The sequence below is a fragment of the Salvelinus namaycush genome, unplaced genomic scaffold (genome assembly GCF_016432855.1).
Source record: "Salvelinus namaycush isolate Seneca unplaced genomic scaffold, SaNama_1.0 Scaffold785, whole genome shotgun sequence".
In the NCBI taxonomy this organism is placed as follows: Eukaryota; Metazoa; Chordata; class Actinopteri; order Salmoniformes; family Salmonidae; genus Salvelinus; species Salvelinus namaycush.
Window position 1 is genome coordinate 46,877 of NW_024061514.1, and position 12,323 is coordinate 59,199.

A 12,323-nucleotide genomic window follows, 5' to 3' on the forward strand; every position below is an offset into this window, starting at 1 on the left:
AAAGAGAAGCGAGAAAGAGATTCACCACGGAGGAGAGGAGGCACTGCACTTCCTGTTGGATTTCTCCCTAACCCCAGCTTCAACAGGTCAGGTTGATGCTGTCCGTCGGTCTGAGAATCTATGTGTTCTGTTCTATCTGGGAGGGAGATTCCTAACCAGTGTTACAAAAGTAACGCGTTACGTAATCAGATTACTTTTATGAGTAACAGAGTAAAGTAACGCGATACGTAATCAGATTACTTTTAGGAGTAACAGAATACGTAATCAGATTACTTTTATGAGTAACAGAATACGTAATCAGATTACTTTTATGATTAACAGAGTAAAGTAACGCTTTACTTTTTCAAATTGGGTTCTATTATTAGTTACTTCGTCAAACAACGCGTGCGTTACTGTCAGAATCACCTCTCTACCAACATCCTGTCCTGTGTCTGTCTGTCTGTCCAGGTACAGAGAGCTTTATGTCAACATCCTGTCCTGTGTCTGTCTGTCTGTCCAGGTACAGAGAGCTTTATGTCATTGCATAAATATGTTGATCAATGCGGGGTCGGTAGAGTGACATCACCTATGAGTTCCCTGATCATAGCTCGGCCTCAGATAGTTAAAAAATAAAAAGAAGCTGTACAAAAATGATTTGGCAATGTAAAGCTTCTCAAACAGACAGACAACCGTCGACCAATGCTGCGCTGAGCAGGAATTATAATAATAATGATTTGAGCAGGAGTCGCCGGAGGTGTCCCATATGGCTCCCTATATAGTGCACTACTTTAGACCAGAGCCCTATTCCCTATATAGTGCACTACTTTAGACCAGAGCCCTATTCCCTATATAGTGCACTACTTTAGACCAGAGCCCTATTCCCTATATAGTGCACTACTTTAGACCAGAGCCCTATTCCCTATATAGTGCACTACTTTAGACCAGAGCCCTATTCCCTATATAGTGCACTACTTTAGACCAGAGCCCTATTCCCTATATAGTGCACTACTTTAGACCAGAGCCCTATTCCCTATATAGTGCACTACTTTAGACCAGAGCCCTATTCCCTATATAGTGCACTACTTTAGACCAGAGCCCTATTCCCTATATAGTGCACTACTTTAGACCAGAGCCCTATTCCCTATATAGTGCACTACTTTAGACCAGAGCCCTATTCCCTATATAGTGCACTACTTTAGACCAGAGCCCTATTCCCTATATAGTGCACTACTTTAGACCAGAGCCCTATTCCCTATATAGTGCACTACTTTAGACCAGAGCCCTATTCCCTATATAGTGCACTACTTTAGACCAGAGCCCTATTCCCTATATAGTGCACTACTTTAGACCAGAGCCCTATTCCCTATATAGTGCACTACTTTAGACCAGAGCCCTATTCCCTATATAGTGCACTACTTTAGACCAGAGCCCTATTCCCTATATAGTGCACTACTTTAGACCAGAGCCCTATTCCCTATATAGTGCACTACTTTAGACCAGAGCCCTATTCCCAATATAGTGCTTTCCAATAGTCCCCCGTAGGCAGTGAGGAGTGGGTGGGGGGATAGAGGAAAGATCAACAGTAAGCCAACATGTGACCCTCCTCACCCCGTAGGGAGAGAGGGGAGGGATAGAGGGAGAAAGGACAGATTGATTCCTGAAACCCGTTCCTGAGCATGGTGGTCTGACTGAGGAAGGCGGGGGGGGAGTATACAGGCATTGCTGAAGACAGGAGGAACCAGAGCACACAACGAGGAGAGGAGAGTCCAGAGTCTGATCTGTGGAAAGAGAGAGAGAGCTGTTAGAGAGAGCTGATAAAGAGAGAGAGAGCTGATAAAGAGAGAGAGAGCTGATAAAGAGAGAGAGAGCTGATAAAGAGAGAGAGAGCTGATAAAGAGAGAGAGAGCTGTCAGAGAGAGCTGTCAGAGAGAGCTGTCAGAGAGAGCTGTCAGAGAGAGCTGTCAGAGAGAGCTGTCAGAGAGAGCTGTCAGAGAGAGGGGGAGCTGTCAGAGAGAGGGGGAGCTGTCAGAGAAAGGGGGAGCTGTCAGAGAAAGGGGGAGCTGTCAGAGAGAGAGAGGGGGAGCTGTCAGAGAGAGAGAGGGGGAGCTGTCAGAGAGAGAGAGGGGGAGCTGTCAGAGAGAGGGGGAGCTGTCAGAGAGAGGGGGAGCTGTCAGAGAGAGGGGGAGCTGTCAGAGAGAGGGGGAGCTGTCAGAGAGCGCTGAGAGAGAGCGCTGAGAGAGAGCGCTGTTAGAGAGCGCTGTTAGAGAGCGCTGTTAGAGAGCGCTGTTAGAGAGCGCTGTGAGAGCGCTGTGAGAGAGCTGTGAGAGAGCTGTGAGAGAGCTGTGAGAGAGAGCTGTGAGAGAGAGCTGTGAGAGAGAGCTGTGAGAGAGAGCTGTGAGAGAGAGCTGTGAGAGAGAGCTGTTAGAGAGCGCTGTGAGAGAGCGCTGTTAGAGAGAGCTGTGAGAGAGCGCTGTTAGAGAGAGCTGTTAGAGAGCGCTGTGAGAGAGCGCTGTTAGAGAGAGCTGTGAGAGAGCGCTGTTAGAGAGCGCTGTTAGAGAGAGCTGTTAGAGAGAGCTGTGAGAGAGAGCTGTTAGAGAGAGCTGTGAGAGAGAGCTGTTAGAGAGAGCTGTGAGAGAGCGCTGTGAGAGAGCGCTGTTAGAGAGCGCTGTTAGAGAGCGCTGTTAGAGAGCGCTGTTAGAGAGCGCTGTTAGAGAGCGCTGTTAGAGAGCGCTGTTAGAGAGCGCTGTTAGAGAGCGCTGTTAGAGAGCGCTGTTAGAGAGCGCTGTTAGAGAGCGCTGTTAGAGAGCGCTGTTAGAGAGAGCTGTGAGAGAGAGAGCTGTGAGAGAGAGAGCTGTGAGAGAGAGAGCTGTGAGAGAGAGAGCTGTGAGAGAGAGCTGTGAGAGAGAGCTGTGAGAGAGAGAGCTGTGAGAGAGAGAGCTGTGAGAGAGAGAGCTGTGAGAGAGAGAGCTGTGAGAGAGAGCTGTGAGAGAGAGCTGTGAGAGAGAGAGCTGTGAGAGAGAGAGCTGTGAGAGAGAGAGCTGTGAGAGAGAGAGCTGTGAGAGAGAGAGCTGTGAGAGAGAGCTGTGAGAGAGAGCTGTGAGAGAGAGAGCTGTGAGAGAGAGAGCTGTGAGAGAGAGAGCTGTGAGAGAGAGCTGTGAGAGAGAGCTGTGAGAGAGAGCTGTGAGAGAGAGCTGTTAGAGAGAGCTATCCAGAGCACCTTCAACAAAGGTAGTCCAAAATGACCCCCTATTATTCACCATACTGGGGCAGAACCTCATAAGGCCATGTGTGCCGTTTGTACCTGGTTCTATAGGTTAGGACCTGCAGACTGTGTTAAAGCGTGCCGTCTCTTCAAAGATCAGCTCCTTCAGGGTCTCTTTGGGGAGATCATCCAGCTCCATGTCAAACTTGAAGGGAGCCTCGGCTACAGGCTAACAGAGAGAGAGAGACAGGAGGTTAGAGTCTCTGTTACAGGCTAACAGAGAGAGAGAGACAGGAGGTTAGAGTCTGCACTAGGGTCAGGGTTTATTATCTCTGTAGGGTGGTAGTACTGCTCCAGGTAAAGGTGAGTCAGGGTTTATTATCTCTGTGGGGTGGTAGTACTGCTCCAGGTAAAGGTGAGTCAGGGTTTATTATCTCTGTAGGGTGGTAGTACTGCTCCAGGTAAAGGTGAGTCAGGGTTTATTATCTCTGTAGGGTGGTAGTACTGCTCCAGGTAAAGGTGAGTCAGGGTTTATTATCTCTGTGGGGTGGTAGTACTGCTCCAGGTAAAGGTGAGTCAGGGTTTATTATCTCTGTAGGGTGGTAGTACTGCTCCAGGTAAAGGTGAGTCAGGGTTTATTATCTCTGTAGGGTGGTAGTCCTGCTCCAGGTAAAGGTGGATCAGGGTTTATTATCTCTGTAGGGTGGTAGTACTGCTCCAGGTAAAGGTGAGTCAGGGTTTATTATCTCTGTAGGGTGGTAGTACTGCTCCAGGTAAAGGTGAGTCAGGGTTTATTATCTCTGTAGGGTGGTAGTACTGCTCCAGGTAAAGGTGAGTCAGGGTTTATTATCTCTGTAGGGTGGTAGTACTGCTCCAGGTAAAGGTGGATCAGGGTTTATTATCTCTGTAGGGTGGTAGTACTGCTCCAGGTAAAGGTGGATCAGGGTTTATTATCTCTGTAGGGTGGTAGTACTGCTCCAGGTAAAGGTGAGTCAGGGTTTATTATCTCTGTGGGGTGGTAGTACTGCTCCAGGTAAAGGTTAGGGTACAGTTAAAGCAAAACAAAATCCCATGACTGAAACCTAAATCGATCTCAGATTAGCGGGAAAATGGGACTTCAAAATTCTACGGAGGGCAGCACAGATCATTTTTATGACCGTTGTGTTGGTCAAAATCATTTTGCGGGACAGAACAAAAATATATTTATATGAATATATACAAGCCTATTAATATGTATATAAATATTGGCATATTATATGTGCATGTATATATATGTATATATGTATGTGTGTGTGTGTGTCTCTCTCTATGTATATCTATCTATACATATATGTGTGTGCGTATATATATATATATAGTTCAGTTCCTATGCTTTCTGGCTGATGTTTTGGTCACTTTTGAATGCTGGCAGTGCTTTCACTCTAGTGGTAGCATGAGACGGAGTCTACAACCCACACAAGTGGCTCAGGTAGTGCAGCTCATCCAGGATGGCACATCAATGTGAGCTGTGGCAAGAAGGTTTGCTGTGTCTGTCAGCGTAGTGTCCAGAGCATGGAGGCGCTACCAGGAGACAGGCCAGTACATCAGGAGACGTGGAGGAGGCCGTAGGAGGGCAACAACCCAGCAGCAGGACCGCTACCTCCGCCTTTGTGCAAGGAGGAGCAGGAGGAGCACTGCCAGAGCCCTGCAAAAGACCTCCAGCAGGCCACAAATGTGCATGTGTCTGCTCAAACGGTCAGAAACAGACTCCATGAGGGTGGTATGAGGGCCCGACGTCCACAGGTGGGGGTTGTGCTTACAGCCCAACACCGTGCAGGTAGTTTGGCGTTTGCCAGAGAACACCAAGATTGGCAAATTCGCCACTGGCGCCCTGTGCTCTTCACAGATGAAAGCAGGTTCACACTGAGCACATGAGCACATGTGACAGACGTGACAGAGTCTGGAGACGCCGTGGAGAACGTTCTGCTGCCTGCAACATCCTCCAGCATGACCGGTTTGGCGGTGGGTCAGTCATGGTGTGGGGTGGCATTTCTTTGGGGGGCCGCACAGCCCTCCATGTGCTCGCCAGAGGTAGCCTGACTGCCATTAGGTACCGAGATAAGATCCTCAGACCCCTTGTGAGACCATATGTTGGCCCTGGGTTCCTCCTAATGCAAGACAATGCTAGACCTCATGTGGCTGGAGTGTGTCAGCAGTTCCTGCAAGAGGAAGGCATTGATGCTATGGACTGGCCCGCCCGTTCCCCAGAGCTGAATCCAATTGAGCACATCTGGGACATCATGTCTCGCTCCATCCACCAACGCCACGTTGCACCACAGACTGTCCAGGAGTTGGCGGATGCTTTACTCCAGGTCTGGGAGGAGATCCCTCAGGAGACCATCCGCCACCTCATCAGGAGCATGCCCAGGCGTTGTAGGGAGGTCATACAGGCACGTGGAGGCAACACACACTACTGAGCCTCATTTTGACTTGTTTTAAGGACATTACATCAAAGTTGGATCAGCCTGTAGTGTGGTTTTCCACTTTAATTTTCCACACAAATCCAGACCTCCATGGGTTGATAAATTTGATTTCCATTGATCATTTTTGTGTGATTTTGTTGTCAGCACATTCAACTATGTAAAGAAAAAAGTATTTAATAAGAATATTTCATTCATTCAGATCTAGGATGTGTTATTTTAGTGTTCCCTTTATTTTTTTGAGCAGTATATATATATATATATATATATATATACACACACACACACACATACATACACATATATGTGTGTTTATGTCTCTCTCTATATGTATGTATATATATATATATATATATATATATATATATATATATATATATATATATATACACATATATATACACACACACACACACACATATACATATATATACACACACATACATATATACACATATACACACACACACACAGTTGAAGTCAGAAGTTTACATACACCTTCGCCAAATACATTTAAACTCAGTTTTTCACAATTCCTGACATTTAATCCTAATAAAAATCCCCTGTCTTAGGTCAGTTAGGATCACCACTTTATTTTAAGAATGTGAAATGTCAGAATAATAGCAGAATGATTTATTTCAGATTTTATTTATTTCATCACATTCCCAGTGGGTTAGAAGTTTACATACACTCAATTAGTATTTGGTAGCATTGCCTTTAAATTGTTTAACTTGGGTCAAACGTTTCGGGTTGCCTTCCACAAGCTTCCCACAATAAGTTGGGTGAATTTTGGTCAATTCCTCCTGACAGAGCTGGTGTAACTGAGTCGGGTTTATAGGACTCCTTTGCTTGCACACACTTCTTCAGTTCTGCCCACACATTTTTAATGTGATTGAGGTCAGGACTTTGTGACGTCCACTCCAATACCTTGACATTCTTGTCCTTAAGCCACTTAGCCACGACTTTGGAAGCATGCTTGGGGTCATTGTCCATTTGGAAGACCCATTTGCGACCAAGCTTTAACTTCCTGACTGATGTCTTGAGATGCTGCTTCAATATATCCACAGAATTTTCCTGCCTCATGATGTGATCTAATTTGTGAAGGGCACCAGTCCCTCCTGCAGCAAAGCACCCCCACAACATGATGCTGCCACCCCCGTGCTTCACGGTTGGGATGGTGTTCTTCGGCTTGCAAGCCTCCCCTTTTTCCTCCAAACATAACGATGGTCATTATGGCCAAACAGTTTTATTTTTGTTTCATCAGACCAGAGGACATTTCTCCAAAAAGTACGATCTTTGTCCCCATGTGCAGTTGCAAACCATAGTCTGGCTTTTTGATGACGGTTTTGGAGCAGTGGCTTCTTCCTTGCTGAGTGGCCTTTCAGGTTATGTCGATATAGGACTCGTTTTACTGTGGATATAGATACTTTTGTACCTGTTTCCTCCAGCATCTTCACAAGGTCCTTTGCTGTTGTTCTGGGATTGATTGGCCACAAAGTAAATTAATCTCTAGGAGACAGAACGCGTCTCCTTCCTGAGCGGTATGACGGCTGTGTGGTCCCATGGTGTTTAGACTTGCGTACTTTTGTTTGAACAGATGAACGTGTCACCTTCATGTGTTTGGAAATTGCTCCAAAGGATGAACCAGACTTGTGGAGGTCCACAATTTCTTTCTGAGGTCTTAGCTGATTTCTTTTGATTGTCCCATGATGTCAAGCAAAGAGGCACTGAGTTTGATGGTAGGCTTTGAAAGACATCCGCAGGTACACCTCCAATTGACTCAAATGATGTCAATTAGCCTATCAGAAGCTTCTAAAGCCATGACATCATTTTCTGGAATTTTCCAAGCTGTTTAAAGACACAGTCAACTTAGTGGATGTAAACTTCTGACCCACTGGAATTGTGATACAGTGAATTACAAGTGAAATAATCTGTCTGTCAACAATTATTAGAAAAATTACTTGTGTCATGCATCAAGTATATGTCCTAACCGACTTGCCAAAACTATAGTTTGTTCACAAGACATTTGTGGAGTGGTTGAAAAATGAGTTTTAATGACTCCAACCTAAGTGTATGTAAACTTCTGACTTCAACTGTGTGTGTGTGTATATATAAATATGTATATAAATATTGGCCCATTATAATTTCTACACTTTCTATCTAGTTTGAGATGTTTTATAATCCAAAATAATACATGCACTGTGTATATTAGTTTTACTCAAACCTCACGCGTCATCCATATGATGGAAAAACATCGCTGTGACAGAACTTTAACCCCTGGGTTCATTACCTCATCTGTAGGGTGGTAGTACTGCTTCAGGTAAGGGTGAGCTGGGGTCAGGGGTCAGGGTTCATTACCTCATCTGTAGGGCCATAGTACTGCTCCAGGTAAGGGTGAGCTGGGGTCAGGGTTCATTACCTCATCTGTAGGGTTGTAATACTGCTCCAGGTAAGGGTGAGCTGGGGTCAGGGTTCATTACCTCAACTGTAGGGTTGTAATACTGCTCCAGGTAAGGGTGAGCTGGGGTCAGGGGTCAGGGTTCATTACCTCATCTGTAGGGCCATAGTACTGCTCCAGGTAAGGGTGAGCTGGGGTCAGGGTTCATTACCTCATCTGTAGGGTGGTAGTACTGCTCCAGGTAAGGGTGAGCTGGGGTCAGGGGTCAGGGTTCATTACCTCATCTGTAGGGTTGTAATACTGCTCCAGGTAAGGGTGAGCTGGGATCAGGGGTCAGGGTTCATTACCTCATCTGTAGGGTTGTAATACTGCTCCAGGTAAGGGTGAGCTGGGGTCAGGGTTCATTACCTCATCTGTAGGGTTGTAATACTGCTCCAGGTAAGGGTGAGCTGGGGTCAGGGGTCAGGGTTCATTACCTCATCTGTAGGGTTGTAATACTGCTCCAGGTAAGGGTGAGCTGGGGTCAGGGTTCATTACCTCATCTGTAGGGCCGTAGTACTGCTCCAGGTAAGGGTGAGCTAGGGTCAGGGGTCAGGGTTCATTACCTCAACTGTAGGGCCGTAATACTGCTTCAGGTAAGGGTGAGCTGGGGTCAGGGGTCAGGGTTCATTACCTCATCTGTAGGATCGTAGTACTGCTCCAGGTAAGGTCGAGTCAGGGTCAGGGGTCAGGGTTCATTACCTCATCTGTAGGATCGTAGTACTGCTCCAGGTAAGGGTGAGCCAGAGCCTCCTCCACCTCGATCCTCTTGTGGGGGTTAAAGGTCAACATCTTGTCCAGCAGGTCCAGAGCTTTGGGGTCAGCGTTGGGGAAGAGGCGGTTCCAGGGAACCTTGCAGCGCAGCGGGAGAGACAGCAGGTAGTTCCTGGCCTTGATGTTGATGATGCAGTTCAGATCCTCCTGGGAAGGAGACCCTAGGATACCTGGAGGGGGGGGGGGAGACATGACACATGACACCAGGGGTCAGCTAGAGGAGACATGACACCAGGGGTCAGCTAGAGGAGACACGACACCAGGGGTCAGCTAGAGGAGACACGACACCAGGGGTCAGCTAGAGGAGACACGACACCAGGGGTCAGCTAGAGGGAGACACGACACCAGGGGTCAGCTAGAGAGAGACACGACACCAGGGGTCAGCTAGAGAGAGACACGACACCAGGGGTCAGCTAGAGAGAGACACGACACCAGGGGTCAGCTAGAGAGAGACACGACACCAGGGGTCAGCTAGAGGGAGACACGACACCAGGGGTCAGCTAGAGGGAGACACGACACCAGGGGTCAGCTAGAGGGAGACACGACACCAGGGGTCAGCTAGAGGGAGACACGACACCAGGGGTCAGCTAGAGGGAGACACGACACCAGGGGTCAGCTAGAGGGAGACACGACACCAGGGGTCAGCTAGAGGGAGACACGACACCAGGGGTCAGCTAGAGGGAGACACGACACCAGGGGTCAGCTAGAGAGAGACACGACACCAGGGGTCAGCTAGAGGGAGACACGACACCAGGGGTCAGCTAGAGGGAGACACGACACCAGGGGTCAGCTAGAGGGAGACACGACACCAGGGGTCAGCTAGAGGAGACACGACACCAGGGGTCAGCTAGAGGAGACACGACACCAGGGGTCAGCTAGAGGAGACACGACACCAGGGGTCAGCTAGAGGAGACACGACACCAGGGGTCAGCTAGAGGAGACACGACACCAGGGGTCAGCTAGAGGAGACACGACACCAGGGGTCAGCTAGAGGAGACACGACACCAGGGGTCAGCTAGAGGAGACACGACACCAGGGGTCAGCTAGAGGGAGACACGACACCAGGGGTCAGCTAGAGGGAGACACGACACCAGGGGTCAGCTAGAGGGAGACACGACACCAGGGGTCAGCTAGAGGGAGACACGACACCAGGGGTCAGCTAGAGGGAGACACGACACCAGGGGTCAGCTAGAGGAGACACGACACCAGGGGTCAGCTAGAGGGAGACACGACACCAGGGGTCAGCTAGAGGGAGACACGACACCAGGGGTCAGCTAGAGGGAGACACGACACCAGGGGTCAGCTAGAGGGAGACACGACACCAGGGGTCAGCTAGAGGGTGACACGACACCAGGGGTCAGCTAGAGGGAGACACGACACCAGGGGTCAGCTAGAGGGAGACACGACACCAGGGGTCAGCTAGAGGGAGACACGACACCAGGGGTCAGCTAGAGGGAGACACGACACCAGGGGTCAGCTAGAGGGAGACACGACACCAGGGGTCAGCTAGAGGGAGACACGACACCAGGGGTCAGCTAGAGGAGACACGACACCAGGGGTCAGCTAGAGGAGACACGACACCAGGGGTCAGCTAGAGGGAGACACGACACCAGGGGTCAGCTAGAGGGAGACACGACACCAGGGGTCAGCTAGAGGGAGACACGACACCAGGGGTCAGCTAGAGGGAGACACGACACCAGGGGTCAGCTAGAGGGAGACACGACACCAGGGGTCAGCTAGAGGGAGACACGACACCAGGGGTCAGCTAGAGGGAGACACGACACCAGGGGTCAGCTAGAGGGAGACACGACACCAGGGGTCAGCTAGAGGGAGACACGACACCAGGGGTCAGCTAGAGGAGACATGACACCAGGGGTCAGCTAGAGGGAGACACGACACCAGGGGTTAGCTAGAGGGAGACACGACACCAGGGGTCAGCTAGAGGGAGACACGACACCAGGGGTCAGCTAGAGAGAGACACGACACCAGGGGTCAGCTAGAGAGAGACACGACACCAGGGGTCAGCTAGAGGGAGACACGACACCAGGGGTCAGCTAGAGGGAGACACGACACCAGGGGTCAGCTAGAGGGAGACACGACACCAGGGGTCAGCTAGAGGAGACACGACACCAGGGGTCAGCTAGAGGAGACACGACACCAGGGGTCAGCTAGAGGAGACACGACACCAGGGGTCAGCTAGAGGAGACACGACACCAGGGGTCAGCTAGAGGGAGACACGACACCAGGGGTCAGCTAGAGGGAGACACGACACCAGGGGTCAGCTAGAGGGAGACACGACACCAGGGGTCAGCTAGAGGAGACACGACACCAGGGGTCAGCTAGAGGGAGACACGACACCAGGGGTCAGCTAGAGGGAGACACGACACCAGGGGTCAGCTAGAGGGAGACACGACACCAGGGGTCAGCTAGAGGGAGACACGACACCAGGGGTCAGCTAGAGGGAGACACGACACCAGGGGTCAGCTAGAGGGAGACACGACACCAGGGGTCAGCTAGGGGGAGACACGACACCAGGGGTCAGCTAGAGGGAGACACGACACCAGGGGTCAGCTAGAGGAGACACGACACCAGGGGTCAGCTAGAGGAGACACGACACCAGGGGTCAGCTAGAGGAGACACGACACCAGGGGTCAGCTAGAGGAGACACGACACCAGGGGTCAGCTAGAGGAGACACGACACCAGGGGTCAGCTAGAGGAGACACGACACCAGGGGTCAGCTAGAGGAGACACGACACCAGGGGTCAGCTAGAGGAGACACGACACCAGGGGTCAGCTAGAGGAGACACGACACCAGGGGTCAGCTAGAGGAGACACGACACCAGGGGTCAGCTAGAGGGAGACACGACACCAGGGGTCAGCTAGAGGAGACACGACACCAGGGGTTGGAGAGCGAGAGAGAGCGAGAGAGGAGCGGAGAGAGAGCGAGAGAGAGGAGAGAGTGAGAGAGAGAGTATGAGAGAGAGTGAGAGTGAGAGAGAGAGAGAGTGAGAGAGAGTTGTGAGAGAGTGTGTGAGAGAGTGTGAGAGAGAGAGAGAGTGTGAGAGAGAGAGAGAGAGAGGTGTGAGAGAGAGCGTGTGAGAGGAGGTGATGAGAGGGAGACGAGCGAGCGAGAGCGAGCGAGAGCGAGCGAGAGCGAGAGAGAGCGAGAGAGAGCGAGAGGAGCGAGAGAGAGCGAGAGAGAGCGAGAGAGAGCGAGAGAGAGGAGAGAGCGAGAGAGAGGAGAGAGAGAGAGAGAGGAGAGAGCGAGAGAGAGCGAGAGAGAGGAGAGAGCGAGAGAGAGGAGAGAGCGAGAGAGAGGAGCGAGAGAGAGGAGAGAGAGTGGAGAGGTGGAGAAGAGGTGTGAGAGAGAAGAGAGTTGTGAGAGAGAAATAGAGAGTGTGTGTTGAGAGAGAGTGTGTGTGAGAGAGAGAGTGAGAATCACAAGCTAAGAAAAAAGAAATAGTCCAGATA

The 12,323-nt window shown here is 50.2% G+C and overlaps 1 protein-coding gene across 1 annotated transcript in view; it reads right to left on the reverse strand.

Moving 5' to 3' along the window:
- Positions 1–1,427: 1,427 nt before the first annotated feature.
- Positions 1,428–12,323, reverse strand: part of LOC120042809 (mitogen-activated protein kinase 1-like) — a 41,623-nt gene continuing 30,727 nt past the window's right edge. Inside the window, exons 4-6 of the mRNA XM_038987619.1 lie at positions 8,780–9,021; positions 3,281–3,410; positions 1,428–1,757 (exon numbers count right to left, since the gene is read on the reverse strand). Of these exons, the coding sequence (XP_038843547.1) occupies positions 3,294–3,410; positions 8,780–9,021 (359 nt within the window). The 3' untranslated portion in view covers positions 1,428–1,757; positions 3,281–3,293. The remainder of the gene's footprint in view (positions 1,758–3,280; positions 3,411–8,779; positions 9,022–12,323) is intronic.